General features: G+C 28.1%; 5 protein-coding genes across 7 annotated transcripts; 2 read left to right on the top strand and 3 right to left on the bottom strand.

The window, feature by feature from the left end:
• Positions 1-101: 101 nt before the first annotated feature.
• Positions 102-698, bottom strand: LOC107064656 (PAT complex subunit Asterix). Its single transcript, XM_015317591.2, has 2 exons — positions 544-698; positions 102-456 (listed from the first exon to the last, which is right to left on the bottom strand). The coding sequence occupies exon 2, from the start codon at positions 453-455 to the stop codon at positions 123-125; it is 333 nt and encodes a 110-aa protein (XP_015173077.1). The 5' UTR covers position 456; positions 544-698; the 3' UTR covers positions 102-122.
• A 153-nt stretch (positions 699-851) lies between these two features.
• LOC107064655 (no child left behind) lies at positions 852-3714 on the top strand. Its single transcript, XM_015317590.2, has 11 exons — positions 852-1060; positions 1163-1221; positions 1304-1449; positions 1705-1887; positions 1975-2082; positions 2153-2327; positions 2405-2563; positions 2650-2758; positions 2877-2967; positions 3040-3276; positions 3435-3714. The coding sequence occupies exons 1-11, from the start codon at positions 998-1000 to the stop codon at positions 3608-3610; spliced, it is 1506 nt and encodes a 501-aa protein (XP_015173076.2). The 5' UTR covers positions 852-997; the 3' UTR covers positions 3611-3714.
• A 1407-nt stretch (positions 3715-5121) lies between these two features.
• RYBP (ring and YY1 binding protein) lies at positions 5122-7676 on the bottom strand. 3 transcript variants are annotated; one of them, XM_015317587.2, is made up of 3 exons: positions 6960-7676; positions 6368-6845; positions 5122-6272 (listed from the first exon to the last, which is right to left on the bottom strand). In XM_015317587.2, exons 2-3 carry the CDS (start codon positions 6542-6544, stop codon positions 5934-5936), a joined length of 516 nt encoding a protein of 171 aa, XP_015173073.1. In that variant the 5' UTR covers positions 6545-6845; positions 6960-7676; the 3' UTR covers positions 5122-5933. The 3 variants fall into 3 exon arrangements, with proteins under 3 accessions (XP_015173073.1, XP_015173074.1, XP_015173075.1); XM_015317588.2 differs by having other exon boundaries at positions 7065-7676; XM_015317589.2 differs by having other exon boundaries at positions 7116-7676.
• A 261-nt stretch (positions 7677-7937) lies between these two features.
• On the top strand, positions 7938-17754 carry LOC107064701 (Family with sequence similarity 21). The gene is made up of 11 exons (XM_015317694.2): positions 7938-8224; positions 8493-8621; positions 8706-9022; positions 9102-9453; positions 9539-9665; positions 9741-9932; positions 10016-10377; positions 10457-10773; positions 13235-14631; positions 14714-14826; positions 15017-17754. Exons 1-11 carry the CDS (start codon positions 8222-8224, stop codon positions 16604-16606), a joined length of 4899 nt encoding a protein of 1632 aa, XP_015173180.2. The 5' UTR covers positions 7938-8221; the 3' UTR covers positions 16607-17754.
• On the bottom strand, positions 10887-12276 carry LOC107064703 (short spindle 7). Its single transcript, XM_015317695.2, has 3 exons — positions 12156-12276; positions 11710-11809; positions 10887-11439 (listed from the first exon to the last, which is right to left on the bottom strand). Exons 1-3 carry the CDS (start codon positions 12217-12219, stop codon positions 11340-11342), a joined length of 264 nt encoding a protein of 87 aa, XP_015173181.1. The 5' UTR covers positions 12220-12276; the 3' UTR covers positions 10887-11339.
• Positions 17755-18670: the final 916 nt, after the last annotated feature.

The raw sequence follows: 18670 nt of genomic DNA, 5'->3' as shown, positions 1-18670 counted from the left end.
AAAAATTTTATATAACATAATGATAAATATATTTTAAAAATAATCGATAAACAGTAGAGTATATAAACATATAAATATAAATTCAATGTATAGAATATAAATTCCTAATAATAGCTAATATTTTATTGTATCGCTGTTGCCCATGGAGGTGTCATAGGTTGTGGATTTTGCAAATAAGACATTACAACAGCAGATATTGATAACATGAAATTGCTAAGGATATGTTTAGTACCATCACTGACTCTAGAATTGGCAAAACTAATACAAGAACAATAAAGAGCTAGCCAAGCGCACCATTTCAATCTCATCATTAAACCGCACATACTGAAGATAATTCCGAGAATATTTATGTAATCTGGTATAGAATCATCCCCTGGTTGTGCTTGATTACTTGAAACCGTTGGTTTATAGCGAATTTCCTTTTCGGGACGTCGTGGATCTGACAAACTGTTCATTCTGAAATATTATTAAAGTATACATATCTACATATATGCACAGAGACAAAAACATTAGGTTATATTAAATCACAAGTGACAAACTTACATAAATATATGATATTCACAATTAAATGAAAAAGATAATGATTATTACAAATTTAAAATCAATACTTTATATATATATATATTTATATATTTTATTAAAATTAAATAAATAAAATAAATTTTATCCAGTCAAAAACTCATCAGTTCTAATCGATTGTATATCGATTACACTCGATATATATAGTGCTAAGAATGATATCTCGAGAATTTAGTTTCAGTTTTTATTTCAGATGGCACTTCGATCTTTTTTTAATCTGTTGTATGGATATCTGTGTTGTTGTCTCCATAATTTGTTGTTATATAGAATGTGATATAAAAGAAGTTGATAAACTTCTGAATACTAGAAATTTGTATTAAATAAAAATAATATCTTTTTTTTGTTTGTCATTGTTATATTTATATATTTTTATATATAATATATAAGTAAGTATATTTGTATATAAATAAAAAAAACAATGAATATAGTGTCGTGCACCACGTGGGTTAAGAGAGGTGTTGCTGCAGCTGTTCCTGAAAAGGTTAGTTTTCTAAATAAGCTAAATATATAATAAATTATTTATATATTGTATATGTTAGGATTGGATAATAATATTAGTAGTGATAATAATTGTTATTTATAGATTGAACTAACAACAAAAGAATTAGAAGAAATTATCAAACAAACACAAGTTGCTTTGCAGTATGTATATGCGATAGTTTTTACTCGAAAAAACTTTTTTAAGAGATTACCTATTTACGTATAAGAAAAATATTATTTTCAGAGATGATTCAGATAAAGAAGAAGAAGAAGAAGAAGTTATTAAAGATGGAACTAGTTTGGAGAAAAATAAGATTAAAAATGAGCACGGTGTGAATAATAGTTCTATGGAAGTAGATGAATATAATTTTGATAAATATGATAAAGAAAGTAAGTTTGTTATTATGAATTAAATATTATATTTCTATATTTTTGTCTTTTTACTCTATCTTTTATGAGTTCGAGTCACTTCTCTATATATATATGCACATCTTTTTACATTTATTCAATACTATTAAAAAGGTTTTTTTACCACCTCTCTGGAGCTCACACACATGGTTTTTGTTATTTTTGATGGGTCAATTATTCACTACTATAATAGTTCTTACATTGTTTGTATAATAAATATAAAAATATATTTTTTAGGTGGTGATATACATTGTAGTATTGGCAATATAGTATCATTTGGAGAAGATGGTAAAGATCCTCTTATAAAATCAGAAGAAGCAGACGATGATTCAGAAAAAGAAGATGACATTATTAAAAGTGATGATAATCTAGTTTTGGTAGGTCACGTTGACGGCGACGCCAGTATATTGGAAATATTTGGTACGTTATTTTACTAAATTTGACATAGTATAACAAAAATAATTTTATTTTAATCATTAATTTATCTTTATTCCAATGAAATTACAGTATATAATGAAGCAGAAGGTTCTTTTTATTGCCATCATGACATTCTATTACCATCTTTTCCATTATGTATCGAATGGCTTAATTTTGATCCAAGCGACGCAAAGCCAGGTAAATAGCTACAATTAATTAGACATTTTTATAATATATATTATTAATACTGATTTGAATTTTTGTTTAGCCAATTTATGCGCAATTGGAAGTATGACTTCGATAATTGAAGTTTGGGATCTTGATCTAATCGATTGTTTAGAACCAGCTTTTAAACTTGGAAGAAAACCAAGTAAAAAAAAAAAATTGACTCGTATAGGTCATAGGGATGCAGTATTAGATTTGGCATGGAATAAAAATTATACGTACTTATATTTGGATACTTTTTGTTTATTTCTTTTATTTAAATGTATGAACATCATTAAAAAATATTTCTTTTCAGACATATATTAGCGAGTGGTTCGGTTGACCAAACTGTTTTACTGTGGGATTTAGAAAATGGCAATCCTGCAACTAAATTTAATTCTTTCAACGAAAAAGTTCAGACTCTTGAATGGCATCCATCAGAAACTCATCATCTTTTAACAGGATGTGCAGACGGGTATTTATTATTTTTACTTTATAATGAAATTTTTATTGTATTTATTATACATTTATTATACATTTATTATACATTTTTTAATTTAGATTTGCAAGGCTGTTTGATTGCAAATTAGAAAGCAATGCTAAAGAGTGGCAAACACCTGGAGAAGTAGAACGAGTTTTATGGAATCATTTTGATCCAAATTATTTTCTTGTTAGTATATATATACATAGTTTTGAAAATATTTTAATTGCTTTTTATTAAAAAAAAAAAATTAATAATTTCATATATATGTAATTGTATGATAAGAATTATAATATTTGTATTGTAGATTAGTACAAATAATGGTTACCTTGAATATTATGACATAAGAGAAAATTCACCAATTTGGCAAGTCAAGGCTCATGAAGCAGAAATTACAGGTATTTTTTGTTGTTTAAATAAATGATTAACATTAAGAAATATATTCTGATCATGTCCTGTTTTTATTTCAGGGTTATCTCTTAGCTCATCATATCAAGGACTATTAGTTACTTCATCGAATGATAGCATAATCAAAGTATGGGATATTCTTGACAGCAAGGATCCATCTCTTATATGGGAAAAGAAGACTAATTTAGGTGCACTGCAATGTCTTGCAGCAAATCCAGATATTCCACTTGTATTTGCTGTTGGTGGCGACAACAAATCTCATAATTTTAAAGTTATAGATTTGTCTGAAATATCAGCAGGTATGTATTTTATCATAATTTTAATATTTAAATCATATCCATTTTTGGTTTATGTTTCATGAACATATATATATATATATATATATATATATATATATATATATATGTATGTATTTCTATGATGTTTTTACATATAATATTTTTCAAAATTATAACAGTCAATGATAGATTTAACAAGAAAGAAACTATACATATGGAAATGAAAGAAAACTCTGTAAAGGGTGAAAACCAAGATACAAAAGAAGAAATGATGGAAGTGACTGAAGATATGGGATCCATGGCATTAAATATGGTTAATTCGTTGGAAACTAGTAAAAAAAAAGAAAAAAAATAAGAAATCAATAATAAATTTGGTTTGAATTTTTATATACGAGATGTAAATAATTTACCTATACTGTATATTAAATATGTACATAATACAAATATCATATAAACACACTTTTTCTACAAATTAAAATTCTACTTTCATAATTTAAGTAGGATATTTAATAAAATACCAATGTAATTAGTTTTTTCTAGGTTTTTATTCGGTTCCTCCTTTTTTTTTTGTTTTTATTTACTCTAGTCTATAATATTTTTATGTGATAAGTTCTATATATTTTTCTACCACAATGAATTACACAATACTGAATTAGGGAAAGAGAGAAAGTTTATAATAATTGTAATATACCTGGGGTGGTTGTGTGTATAAGAATTATTATTTCTTTTTATTTTTGCAGATAATTTATTTGTTTCCCTGTAGTTAATATAATGTTATCCCCAACAGTAATTTGCAAGAATTAATCATTCTGTACAACAATGTAATTTCATTCTATGTTCTTTACATTTGGTAGATTTCAATTTTGTTTTTGTTTTCCTTTTCCTTCTATTTATAAATAGTTTATATTAAGAAGGCAGTTGATACTAACTTTGATTCATAACATTTCATTACCATAAAAATACAACTTACAATAATTTAATGACAAAATATGTTAATATTAACTATATGAGAATAATTGCCAAACATTATTTATTTGATAACAAAATTTGCAAAAAGAGTTTGTACAATAAATATGACAAGAAAAATACTTTTGAAATATGAATTTTAAAAAAGATAAGTAAACTAAATATTAATAGCTACACCAATCAATACAATGATATATAATGAATTCGTGAAAAATTGTTCTTTATTTTACTTATATAGTATGTTAAAATTCTCAGTAAATTATTGAATATTTATATAAGTATTCACAAAAGGTTTTTCATTTACTTTCACTTTAAATTGATAACTTGGATTTATCGTTATTATTTCATTTAGCGCAATAGTCTAACTAATTCAATAATGTATATGATAACTCAACATACTTAAATAATTATTATATTATTTGTGATTTTTATAAATTGTTTTTAAAATTTCATAATCGTTTTGAGTCTATAATATAATTTTTATCACGGTAGTGTAAAATGGATAAAAATAAATATAAAAATAATTATAGATCGCAGTTTATAGTGATCAAATAGTTATTAAAATCGACTATTAATTGTTGCAATGTAATATTTTGCATTTATGTTTATAAATTTGCACGTTTATGCAAATTTCACTTTGTTATTATACAGGGTAGGTTTACTATCAGAAATTTATAGTAATTATTGAAATGTTCTATTAAAATATTTAAAAATTATTAAAAAACCAAAAAATAAACAAACGATGTAATCTACAAATTATATAAATTATAATTAATACCAAAAAAGGCGTAACAAGTTAAACTAATAAAATATATTAAAATTATTGAGTTTAATTGCCCCAAGTCAAATATTTCGATTAAACATGAAAATATTATAATACAAAGTGTAAGCACTTCAAAATAAAATATAAGATTTCATTTATTGAGGTATAAACTACATTAAAAATAAAATAAAAATTAATTAGCTACTTCACATTCCATTTTATGCTACAGAGAAAATTAAAATTACATGATTTATACAAAGAAAAATTGTCTCAATTTTCAAGTAAAAGAAAAATAATATTTTTTCTTTAATCAAATGATTCAATAAATTGGAATGCAAAAAAGATGTGTATATATACCAGTGCCAGTTGTTTGATATATTTTTGCTCACACAAGCACATCAACTAAAACTATTCATACAATGCATAATGACATCTAATGTGTCATGAGCCCTGTTAAAAAATGTTAATAGTAATAATAATCTTGTAACATACTTTCTGGCAGTGGTTTTTTAAATTTAGTAAAAGTCTAGGACATTATTATGTTAACAATGGATATAAATTTATAATAATATCATTATCTTGCAATATGCATTCCCTGATGATGAATGAAATAAAATAACATTCTATGATACATAAACCGATTTGTTATAAGAATTGTTTAAACAAACATTAATGATCATGTAAGATTTACAATTAGTAAATAAACATAAGATGATTAAGTACAATTTCTTCTTCAATCACAAGTAACTTGTATTAAATAGTGCTGATCATTAAGAAAATAGTATTTAAAAAAACATTCCATTGATAGCATAAATGCCTGACTTATCGTGTAGCTGTAACAGATGACAAAGTTGTTGCTTTTGCCCACAAGATGTACGACTGTACATGGAAAGTGACATATAATATATTAATTATAATAATCCACACATATATGTGACATAGTATTGACCTAGGCATCAGTTCCTATATCCAGACTTCTAGAGTCTTGATTGGAATCATGCTGACTTCCGTTTTCAGAAGAAGCACTGCTGGAAATACCAGACTGATCCGAACTTTTTTTAACTTTGGGTTTATATTCAGTAATAACAACGGTAACGTTATTTACCGTTACTTCATTGGTTTGAGCCGTACTACGATCTATATTTTTAAGACGTGGTGGATGCCTACTCTTACGCCTTGGTTTATCCAGTTTGCGGTCTTTTTCTTTTCCACTGCTAGTCGTACTACCACCACTACTTCCTTCTTTTTTTCCAGGTTTTAACAGTGGCACATATTGCTGTTGCGCAACCTAAATGAAAAATTTAATAATATATTCATTGATAAAGTGATTAATTAAGATTTAATATTAAATGATAAATAATGCAAATGAAATGAATAAGCGACCTGTTGTGCCACTAACTGAGGATTAATGCGGGGTTTCCGCGTAGAAGTTCCTTTACGGACGTCACACATGAGGCACTTAAATGCTTCCGCTGTATTTCTATACGTGCAGACACTGCAGTCCCAATAATTTTCTTCCAAAACCTTCGCCTGGCGTTTTCCGCTTCCGGAATGGTTCATTGTTCATCAAAGTCAGTCGTTAAACACTGTACTTTCTCAAAAGAGAGTTTGTCTTCTTGTTCGTGATTTCAGCCTCATTAAAAGTGATTTTGTGAACACTGAATATTCTATGACAATAAGGATGCTCAAAAAGAGCAAGAATAAAGATATGCAATAAAAATAACGAATGTCTCTAAGACAATATTGTGTGCATCAACTAAATAGGATACACAATTGTCTGATGTATGCATCCGTGTTAAATCGTCCACCTACATATCTTGGATACATGATTGTTTTGATAACGTACATGTTTGGCGTATATCTAAAACAAACATATAATAATATTAATTATGATCAATCAATTGCATTCTTAAATAGTTATAATTATTGAAAAAAAAAAAAAGTTTCATTTAAGATATATAATTTGTTTGCTTACGTTCATATATCTCATATTGAAGAGATATAAAATAAATAAGATTTTGATAGTATATATTAACAAATTGGCAAAAGTAATATTTATCGACTCAACTTGTCGACTTACCAAAATGCAGTGACAAGATAATATCTTATTCTTCTCAAAATTTAAAATTACCTATTTTCTTGTTTATTGTTTTTCTATTTCTTATTACATGAAGAGGTATCACTTTTTATAAAATAGAATTGCATCTTTTTACTACTTCTATATATAATTGGAGTTTTGTGCAATTGAATAAGATCTTTCTGAGATTTAATCAATCCTTTTGACTGTTAAGAAATATTTTAAACATTCTCCTTATTAATCAAACAGATGGGAGAGAGTTGCATATAGAAGTAGCATCATTGCACATGCACAATACACTCTTTGACAGTATCGTCGATGTATCATACACACATATTATACACTATAATAGTATGCGTGTTTCAAGTTTACACATTGAAATATTCCATACCCTCGATAGGAAAAAATTGGGACAACGATCACTTTCAAAGGGTCAAAGATGAAAAGATTTGTTCACTTGGATAGATCATTATAAAAATATAAAGATGAAAGCTTTATAACTATTAAAAAAACGTTTAAATATTATGAAACTCTAAAATATTGACAAACAATTTGTAACGTTGTTTCTCTATCAACCGAACAGCGGAATCCCGAACACGGACCAAAATACTATTTCATTTGGCAACGTCGCAATAAAGCAGGCCCGTATTTGAAAAGTACTAGAACCTGTTTCTCTTTTAAATAATGTAGTTTATCTTATATTACATAGGTAATATTTCAATATTGATATTAATGATTAAATTTAAACGACACACAAACAAATCAAGTTGCTTTTTTTTTGTTCATCCAATTAATGTTCTCATAATTTTTCACAATTGCTAATATAATATACACGTAGATATATATGTATGTTAAAAGAAAATTTAAATAATATTGAATAGAATTTATTGGAATAATAGTGAAAGTATTTTATCATTCGGAAATATGTTTAAGTTGTAAATTAAATTATTGATTTGATCTTTCGTACGCCCCTGTCACGTTTGTCGAAGAAATCGTATGCTTTTAACCGTGTGTGTCATAAGTCTCGATAATCAAACGAATTTAAGTGGGTGTTTTTTTTTCTAATTTGCTGGATGACAAAGTATTATTAAATAATAAATACAAACAGTGTCATTAAAAACAAACAAATTTACATTTTATGCGGGATCATATTTGATGATATGGTAAGCAGATTTTTTATTATCTATTTATAATATACTTTCAAATTAGGTTACCAAGTATAAACAACAGAATTTATTTAAGTTAATTTTTTACATTTGTTATCTTTTTCATTGTTATATAAATACTTGTTATTAATTTTCTCATCTGTTTCTATTATTTGTAACGATTACTAATTTATTTAGATAATGATTAATAATTTTGTCAATAAATTTCATTATTTATATATTGTGTGAAGTAATAATATTAAATGAAACATTTATTTATTCATAGAATGTATCGGATGAAATGGAAAAATCATGGGACCGATCATGGACTACAGAAGAAATGAGAAACAAAAGACAAGAATGGAGTTTGGCAGCTGATGCAGGATTATTAAAACATCTACAACAGTTTTCTGAAGTATGATTCAAGTTAAATAACTATTTTTCTTTCAATTATATGATACACAATACAGTTTGATACTTTATTATTATTATTATTTAGAATCTGGTGTCAAAAGCTAACAAGACTCAACAAGCGATAGATTCGTTAACAACTCAATTGGGCGAGACTGCAATAATTATAGATAATTTAACCAACACTTCCTTGGCATTGGCCAATACTCAGTTTATTGAGAGTCGAGTACAAGAAGATGATATAGAAATAAAAAAAGAAGTAGAACAAGAATTACCAAAAACAGATTTTCTTACCAATATAATTGAAAGTGTTAAACAAGGTCTAAATGTAATGGATGAAAAATATAAAAGAATGGAAGTTATTGATAGCGATAGCGAGGATGAGGGTGATACAAGAGTTATGAGGTTGATATATTTTTTATAAACATGTGTATTGTAAAAAATACTAAGATGATAAATAATTTAAAGCGTTTTTTTATTACAGCGTTATTTTGGGGCCAAAAGATCCATATCAAGATCGACCTTTGCCTTATGTCATTGGTTCACATAAATGGAATACTTCTAATAAAATTGGTTTAGAAAGTAGCAGCAGCGAATCTGAGCAAGTGGACGAAGAAGAGGATGACTCAGAAAGTTATCAAGATGAAGTAAGAATACAAGAATCATTTGATTCAAAAAATGGCCCAAACATAGATACCGGATTGACTTCTTCGTTAAGCGTATCAGAAAAATCAAACGATGCTTCGTATATGAATCATGGAAAATTAGACAGTATATCTCAAAATACAATGAGTTTTGCATCTGATTGTACAACACCAGTCAAGGATCCACTAAAGGTATCTTTTGTTATTTAGTGATTTAAGTTAAAGCTAATATAATAATGTATTTAACATAGTTGTAAGATATTTATGTAATTTTTAGGTGCAGGTTACTAATGAGTCACCTAACTTTGCTGAAGAATTAGCTAAGAGATTAGGCAACGTTCGACAGACTTTAAAACCTCCGATAACGAATGAATCCAGGGAACCTTCTATTAATAAATTTAAAGGTATTATCATAATGTCTTTATATATGACATAAATATATGAAAATAAAAATCACAAAATAAATCCTTAATTTTTAGACGATAATTTATTTACACCAGAAAATGATGGTATAGAAGATTTCTTTAACGATAAACCCAATAATCTATTTGAGGATAACAAAGAAATTTTGGAAGATAACGTATCGGCTAAGTTATGGCAACATCGACCTGTTTTTCAATCGAATATTATTCCACCGAGTATGGATGTTCCACCACCTATAAGTACAATATGTACGAGTAATGCATAATAGAGATAAACTTTTAACTAATCAAGTCATAATAAATCGAGTTAAGCAAATGTAATATTATTTTAGCGACGAAACCGAAATCAGCGATCGATGATTTATTCGATAAAGGAGATTCAGAAGATTCGGATGATATTTTCTCGTCGAAACAACCTGTAAAAAGGATTACGAAAGATGCTACCTCGGAGAGTAAACAAGCTGTAAATACAGAAAATGTACAAAATAAGTTCCTTGATGTTGTGATTGGCAAGACTACTAAAACTAACTGGGCAACTAGTACACCAGAGTCTAACGTTGAAGCCAATAATCTGTTCAGCGAAGAAGAAGAAGAAGATGACAATGATCTCTTTGGAACTTCTAAAAAGAATACCAGTAAATCTATGGGAGAAACACAGAAGAATCGCGTTAACACGGAGGATAATGACAAAAAGGTAAAAGGATATTGTACGAGATGAATATTTTTGTACAGAGGTTTTATTTGTATAATTTTGTTATATTTTTATGTATCAGAAACCTGCCGGCGATTCTTTAATAATCGGTGGAGTTTTAACTTCTTCGATCGAGAATGCATTGTCAAGTAAAATACCTCGTCGTCAATCATCGGATTCATCCAGCAGCGACACAGAATCAAATTATGAAGTTGCTTTCAATAATGAACCTTTATTTGAAGATAATTCATTACAGGTTGTCCGCGATCAGAGTTCTAATATTACTGCAAGAGCAGGAAATTCAGGAAACTGGAACGTTAATCTTGAAAATAGCGAGAATAGCAGTGGTATATCGATTAAACGTCACAGTATCAGCAGTACAATGGCTCTAACAATGCCGTAAGTATTTTGTTTTCTATAAATGCATATACTGTGTTAGCATAACAGCTGTTAGTCTCGGGGAAGGAAAACTAGTTATAATGGTCCCCGGAGTAATATTTAGTTAATATTAATTTTTTTTTTTATATATGCATATTTATTTTTTCTTCCATTTAGAATATAAAATAGATATTTTTCGAAATAATGTTTATTATAAAGAGAGAAAGAGGGATAGAAAAAGATTGCAAATTATTTGTTTAAAATAATATTTTCTCATCGTTACTTTTTGTTATGTCCTTTCTTGAAGACAGTACGCTAGATAAATGGCAAAGGATGATATAAAGATTAGTCATTCTCCTGTATAGTATTTCACTGAAAATGAGTAAATGTTACAGTCCAAGGCAAGCTTCTTTAGTGTAATTTAAACTGTCGTTCAGGCAATAACTATCTTAGATATACGTAAGATTTGATAAAACGGTTATATTACTCTACTGCTAAATATTTTTTTATATGATGTCATTTTCATCTTCCAATCATTTGTAAGTAATTTTTTAATAGTAGTAACATGTTAGCATGACGCATAACTATTATGGTTTACAAATGGGTCCTGCACAGCATTCCGGATAAGGTTTACTTAAATCTTCTTCTCTGTATCCAATCGTTTCTGTACAATCCCATGCTGGACAGCTAAAAAACAAAATCAATGAATTGTAAATCACACGTCATATTATTCTCATTTGTGTTGGATTTGCCTTTTTTAAATTCTATTGACCGTAATTTATTGTTAGTTTTAAGTTGAAGGCTAATGAGATAACTTTATTATCATGAATTACGTGTTAAATAAGAAACTTCAATGTGACGTAAAATGAGGTCGCAAGTCATAATAAAGATAAACAAATGTAAGTATAGCATGTAAGAGTCGAAATCACATCTTTATTAATATGAGATGTAACTTACTTGACTGCACTCAAAGCGCCGGATTCATGGCAAGTGTATGTTATACATTTACGAATATGTGTACCAGGTGGTAATGTCTCACCATCTATAATACAATCTCCTGAAACAAAATTTCATTTTGATTCGTTAATGTTCGAAAACGATTATTGGCAAAATTATTGGCATCTGATTAAATTTTCACGAAGATTTTTTCTTTTTATTCGACAACGCGAGTTCATTGTATAGTCTTGTCTTTATTGATATAGTATAATTCTACTATAGTGAGTTTAAAAAGCTTATGTTATACACTATTAATTGAAGTATCTTTGATTGGTATCAGTTTAATTATTTAAGGAAATTATGACTCTTAAATAGTTTATTGAATTATATTTTTAAACATTGAAACTTTTCCAGAATTTTTATGATTAATATTCGTATGTATAATAAAAGTGTTTAATATTATTTACCTTCAACTTGCCAGAAGAAACATAGTGCAAGTAAAATTCCCCAAAGTAAAAATATAGATCTCATGTTTTCCGTAGAAAAGTGACAGATTTATCACTGATGGTTCTTTCTGAAACACTGTTAATATTATCTTAATTTCGCTCGTTCTTATATGATTTGTCGAGCTCCACAAAAAAAGTAAAATACATTTATATCATGAAAAAATGCAGTTATTTAAAAACAATAAATATATATGATCATTAAGTCATTTAAACGTTATCTTTGGATAAAGTTTCTTTCTATGTTTTTATTATTATTTTTTTTAACTTTACTTTGTGAACTCGAGGATGTAAAAAGATTTGTTTTATTATTATTATCTATAAGCGATTACGCGTACGTGTATACATTTCACTAAACTGATACTAAATTGCAAAATATATATATATGTATTTTATTTTTATTTATTCCGATCATTTGCAAACAAAGAAAAATGTACTTCATTAAATAACCAAATTTATTCAATTAAACATCGTTTTTAAATTCAACTCCTTGGAATAAAACAAATGAATTTATTCATTTTAATCACTGATTAATTATGGATGATACTTACCAAGCAATAATTTTCGAAAAAGGGTCAAAGTAAATGAATAAAATGTGTTTATTCACAGGAAATAGAGAAAAAAGATATGACACGTTAAAAATGTTTCAGGAAGTTTATTGCAGTATGAATTATATTTTTTTATATGGTCATATAAGGAAGCGACATTTTATATTTATATATCTCTAGTTGATCCGTGTTAAGTAAATAAGATTATGAATTGACGTTATATCTATTGTCCACTTTTGTGATAATTAAAAGATCACCTGTATATACATACGTAAATATGCATACAATGACTTATGAGATATCGGAATATTTTTTAAAATTCATTTCATAAAAAAGCAATGTATTTTGATACATGTTACTCTAGTATGATAATCGAATAGAAATATTCATTCAAATGGTATTAGTCATGTGTAATTCGTTTTTCTTTAATTTTTAATTTTTACTCACACAAATATATACACACATTAACTTTAGGATTTCTTTTTATATTTGCAGGATAGATGAGGTATCATCATCAACACGTTTAAATTCGGCAGAATTTTATCGTGAAAGAATAATCAACGATAGTCTATTCGTTGCTAACACTTTGCATCCTCCGGATGTTAATTCTACTTCGTTCAGGACGTCGAACAATCAATCGAACACGGAGCAAACAATAGGAAACATTTCTACGGATGACGTGTTTGAGAACAAGGATTTCTTAGGTCCACCACCTCTTCCTAAGGCAGATTCTAAAACGAACAAATCGAAAATTCCTTCTCTCTTCGACGATTCAGATTCGGGTGATGAACTTTTTTCTACGACTAGTTCTGGTTCAAGGTCACAAAAGAGTACAGACTTTTTAGCTACGACTCCTCAATTTCCGGATAAAAATAAATTATTGTCCAATAATAAGGGACTTTTTGACGATGATATCGACATTTTTAGTAACAAGGATTCACCGGACGTTGATATAACCGGAAATTTTTTGAAACCTTACAAGGATAACATTATTGCTTCGAAAAGATTTCAGGATATTGCATCTAATAATTTTTCGATTGACAAAACTCACAGTACGAACGTTTCAAAAGAAAGTAACATTATCAAATTACCTGCTAACTCAACAACGTCAACGAAGAAGAATAGTCTTTTCGATGATGAGGAAGATGATAATGTTGACGATTTGTTTGGAGTTAAAAAGACAGAAATCAAAAGCAAAATCGAAGACAAAATGTTTACTTCCGATCCTGAAAACGATTTATTTTCGGTGAAACCATCAACGAAGACGACAAAAGTGATGGATAAGAAAACTTTGTCTCGAGAAGAAGAAACTACTGTGGAAGATATTAAACGTCAATCTTTATTATCGAAAGATACGTCATTGGAAGGTACAGTCAACAACTTTGTAGTTACAACTAAGCAGGATAAAGGACAGGACAATCAAAAGAAGGACGCACTTTTTGAAGAGGACGATTATGAGGATTTGTTTGTTAATGATAAGAAAGAGAAGAAAAAAGTAGAAGTGGAAAGTAAAATAGAAGATAGTAAAGAATCGAATGAGATAATTTCAAAGAAAGAGTCAGTTCAAGTTGAGGTCAAATTTTCTGATAACTTTGATGATAATAATAGTACGGATGTTGATAATAAAAAACATCCACCGACAACGTTAAACATTCGTACTACTACGTCATCGTCTGCGGAAGATAATTCTCAAATGCCAAGGCGAACAACAGTATCAGGAAAGATTAAAGATTTAATGGGTAAAATGGGTGATTTGAAAATTCTTTCTCCTACTGATACACCACCATTGTGGAGAAAGAGCGAAGAGAAAACAGATGAAGAGGATGATGTTATTGATAGGGACAGCGATGATGGAGGTTGCATTGCTAAACCAATTCAAACTCCGCCAACAGGTAAGAGATAGAGAAGGAAATAGATATATATATAGAGAGAAGGATTAATATACACATATAAATATATATTTTTTTCCAACAGAAAATACTGAACTTTCGAAACAACAGATTCGGCCAGATAGTAATGGTAACACCGAAAGTGCAATCAGTTTTGACGTACCTGCACAAGTAGAAACACTATCGACTGCCTCAAAGGTAATTATAAAATAATGATATTATTTTGTAAAATTGGTATTTCTAGTTTATTTGAAAAACAGTGAGCTTCAACATGATTGAATACAAGTCATTATTTAAATATGCTTACGTAGGTTGCTTTATTGCTTATATTTCTTGTAATATTGTCTTCTCAATAATTTATTCTGTATTCGTTTGTTTATTTTTACAGAGTCGAGTGAGAATTCAAGCAAAACGTCGACCTCAGAGTAGACATGCACGAAAATCAGCTCTCAGACAAAGTGGTTTAGATTTTGATACCGTCGATACGATTGAAAAGATTCCTCAAGGTGAAAGTTCTGTTCTTTCGAAAGAGTCGTCGAATAATTCGACGGGTCACGGAGTAGTTCCTCCAAACGATGATCGTTTGACTTTATCTTCTTCGAGTTTCGTTGATAATACTTTGCGACACGTAGAATTGAATCCTTCGACCGGTGATGATAAATCTGAGCTTGGAAGTATTAGTAAAGAAAGTTCGATAAGCGCGAACAAGAATACCTTGTTGTCTCCATCAACTGACGAAGAAGATTTGTTCGACGTACCACCAGATTTACCGGAGGACTCACAAAGGGAAGATGCATTGTTTGGAAGAGCACCAATACTTTCACCAATTCAAAATGTTTTGCCTGATAGAGAGCCAACATATGGTAGACCTTTGAGAGATACTATCATTGGTGGTAATGATGAAAATGAAGAAACTGTTAGAAAAGATTCGATCAAATCTGAGCTGAGTAGTCATAATAATTCTATATCTGATACTAGTTTTGACGTGGATGATAATGAAAAGAAAATTGAAGTAAGATCGAATGAGATAGAACGTCTTACGAAATTTCAAGAGACTAGAACCGAACAAATAGACGATTCGACAGAGTCTACGAATGATGTATTTGAACAAGAGTATTTAAAAGGACCGATAGATCCTTTGCATGATAATACGTACGATCCTTTAAAAGATCCAAGTCAATTGTTTGCGTTTGTAACGAAAACTCCTTCTCCTGATAAAGGTAAAGATTTATTATTTTCGGATGATGATAGTCTATTTAGTAGTCGGTCCATCAAAACGAATAGAGAAGAATCGATAAGAAAACAGGTTTCTAATTTATTCGAGGACGATGCAAGTGGTGATCTATTTTCAGTTCCTTTACCAAAATCTGTGAAAAAGACTTTGAAAGATACCAAAATCAGTTTCTTTGATGAAGACTCGAACGATCAGAACGACGAAGATGACAGTTTGTTCGGTTCTATCGCGAAAAAGATGTCTGTTAAAAACGAAGAAGAAAAAAGTATTGTAACGGCGAAAGTTTCACAAAAGAAAATCAATCTTTTCCAAGATGATGACGAAGATGACGATAACGATGCCACAAGTTTGTTCGCAGAACAACAACAATCAGTACAAACGCCAAAAGTCGAATTATCCAAAGTTCCTCAAGAATCAGGAAAACTTGAAAGTATTTTGTCCGTTGATGACAAGCCTGTTAACAAACCTTCCAAATTGGCCGACATATTTGGCGATCAATCGAGTACCGAAGACGATATATTTACTTCTATAAAACCAGTATCAAAAAAGATAATACAGAACAAGTCATTGTTCGCGGCTGATAGTGACGATGATGATAGTCAATTTTTCGGTAAATCATCATCTTTGGTAGAATCCACACCAAATGAAAGTAGACCAATCGTTAAAAAATCTGTCACGCGAGACCTTAAAAAAACAGCCGAAAAGATAGTCGAAGATCCTTTAAGTATATTTAAAGATGATTAAAATTTTATTTATTCGTAAGTGTATATTTATCACATTTTTTTAAAACAATTTAAAAATTTTTTTTTTATATGCTGTTGTTGTCGTCCTTCAACTTTTAAACTGATAGATGTGAAAATTCGACAGCATAAACATTAAAAGAAAATAAAGATAATATAATATAATATAATATAATATAATAATAATATAATAATAATATAAAATAATAATATAATACACAATATAATATAATATATATACACATCTACACAACAGTAAATATGTATAAAATCTTTTTTTTAAAGTCCATTCAATATTTTAATTGATAGAACAAAATGCAGAGCGCTGTAATACTGGGCAATAATCCAATAATTGTGTGCAAAGAGAGAATGTTTTCTATTTCTAGATAAACTTTAATTATGTTGATTTGGATAAATTTTTTAACAGAATGATTGCTTTCGAAATAATGTATTCGAAAGAACTATTGTAGAATATTTTTTCACCTTAGATATTTAGCGTACGGAGATAATAAATATTGTATTTTTTCGATTTAACAATCATCACAAAAACTTTTATAAAAATATTGTTTTTATCAAATATCAATAACAACGAAGGATGCAAAACTATTAAAAATATATAGAAAAAATTAATATTTGTTTTAACAGTTTAGAATAGAGGAACAGTACATAATTGTTGAAATAGCAAAATAGTACATGACAGCAAACATTATATATTTTCTGTACCAATATCTATTTATAGCAAGTCTATATACATACTTGTTCATTATCCTTGTGCTTTATTTTATCATTCCATTTAGGTTTTAATGTGCGTTTAAAAAAGATAATAATTTTTTGGCGATCCAGTTTGTCATACATATTTTAAAAGTGACTTTTAAAATATTATTATTATTATTATTATTAGATAATAAACTATTTAAATATGCGTGCTTTTTAACATTAAACGTAAGTGTTATAAAGGCAATGACTAAATTTGTAATAATTAAAAAACAGCAAGGATTCTTTAAAATTAATAAATATCGATATCCATTTCCGTGTGAAAATATACGATGAGTGCAGTCGTCAATGTAAGTAAATATTTCGTAGTATTTTATTGATTACAGAAGTAAAAGTTAAAAAAAATATACACGTTTAGAAAAAATGTTGTTAACAAACTTCATTAGTAAAAAATTATTTATTTCCAAAATCCTTTGTGAATTCTGTAGAATGATCAATCAGTTTATGTATAATGGTCGTAACATATCTATTATACTTCACACGTATATCTTTTTAAAGTAGCAAATGAATTAATTATATGCATAACAAGGTAAGATAATTAAAATGAAATATTTATAAACAGATTAGGATTATTTAGTTAAGTTGTTCTATCATAAATTAATGTTTTTACATTATGGTTTATATACAAAATCTTTTGCAAATAGTTCGAAATAAGAACTGTACGAATACTTATTGCTCATATCTTTCTATCGATTTTTTCGTTTTTCTTGTCAATTTTTTGGCGGGCCAAAATCACACTTCTTAATAATATTTAAAATGCAAGCATGGACACTTCGCAATTATATTGTGTGTTGGAACAAGTCGCATTAATTTGGTAAAACTTAATATATTAGCCAAAATACCATATTTGAAATTTTTCCGCCTTTCGATTTATCGACCAATCGTTTAAAATACTTCTCAAATCTATCAAGAGAGAGCGCCACTTATTAGTGAATTGTGGTCTCGTATATATGGATTTTATTTAAATAGTTTTTTTAATTTTCTTTAGTATAAGATCGTTTACATTTATAGCGAATGGAAACATAAAAGGTAATTTAATTAAATGTATCATTAAACGTGAAATTATTTTTCTAAAATCATTTTCATTTAAATATTTTTCCAAGTTATTGCAACAAATGAATCTGTGTATTAAATAGATTATATATTTTGAATAACAAACATTCCATCGACGAATAATTTTTATAGGAAATCATCGCTGAGTATAATAAAGAAAAAAAAGTAATAATAATAATAATAATAATAATAATAAAAGAATGAAATAAATAAGAGGCTATAAGAATATACTAAATAATTA

The sequence above is a fragment of the Polistes dominula genome, unplaced genomic scaffold, assembly GCF_049000335.1.
Source record: "Polistes dominula isolate Pdom_NZ unplaced genomic scaffold, Pdom_raw_medaka contig_31, whole genome shotgun sequence".
Classification (NCBI taxonomy): Eukaryota; Metazoa; Arthropoda; class Insecta; order Hymenoptera; family Vespidae; genus Polistes; species Polistes dominula.
The sequence above is the reverse complement of the archived record's forward strand: the minus strand, read 5'-3'. Positions and strand labels throughout refer to the sequence as shown.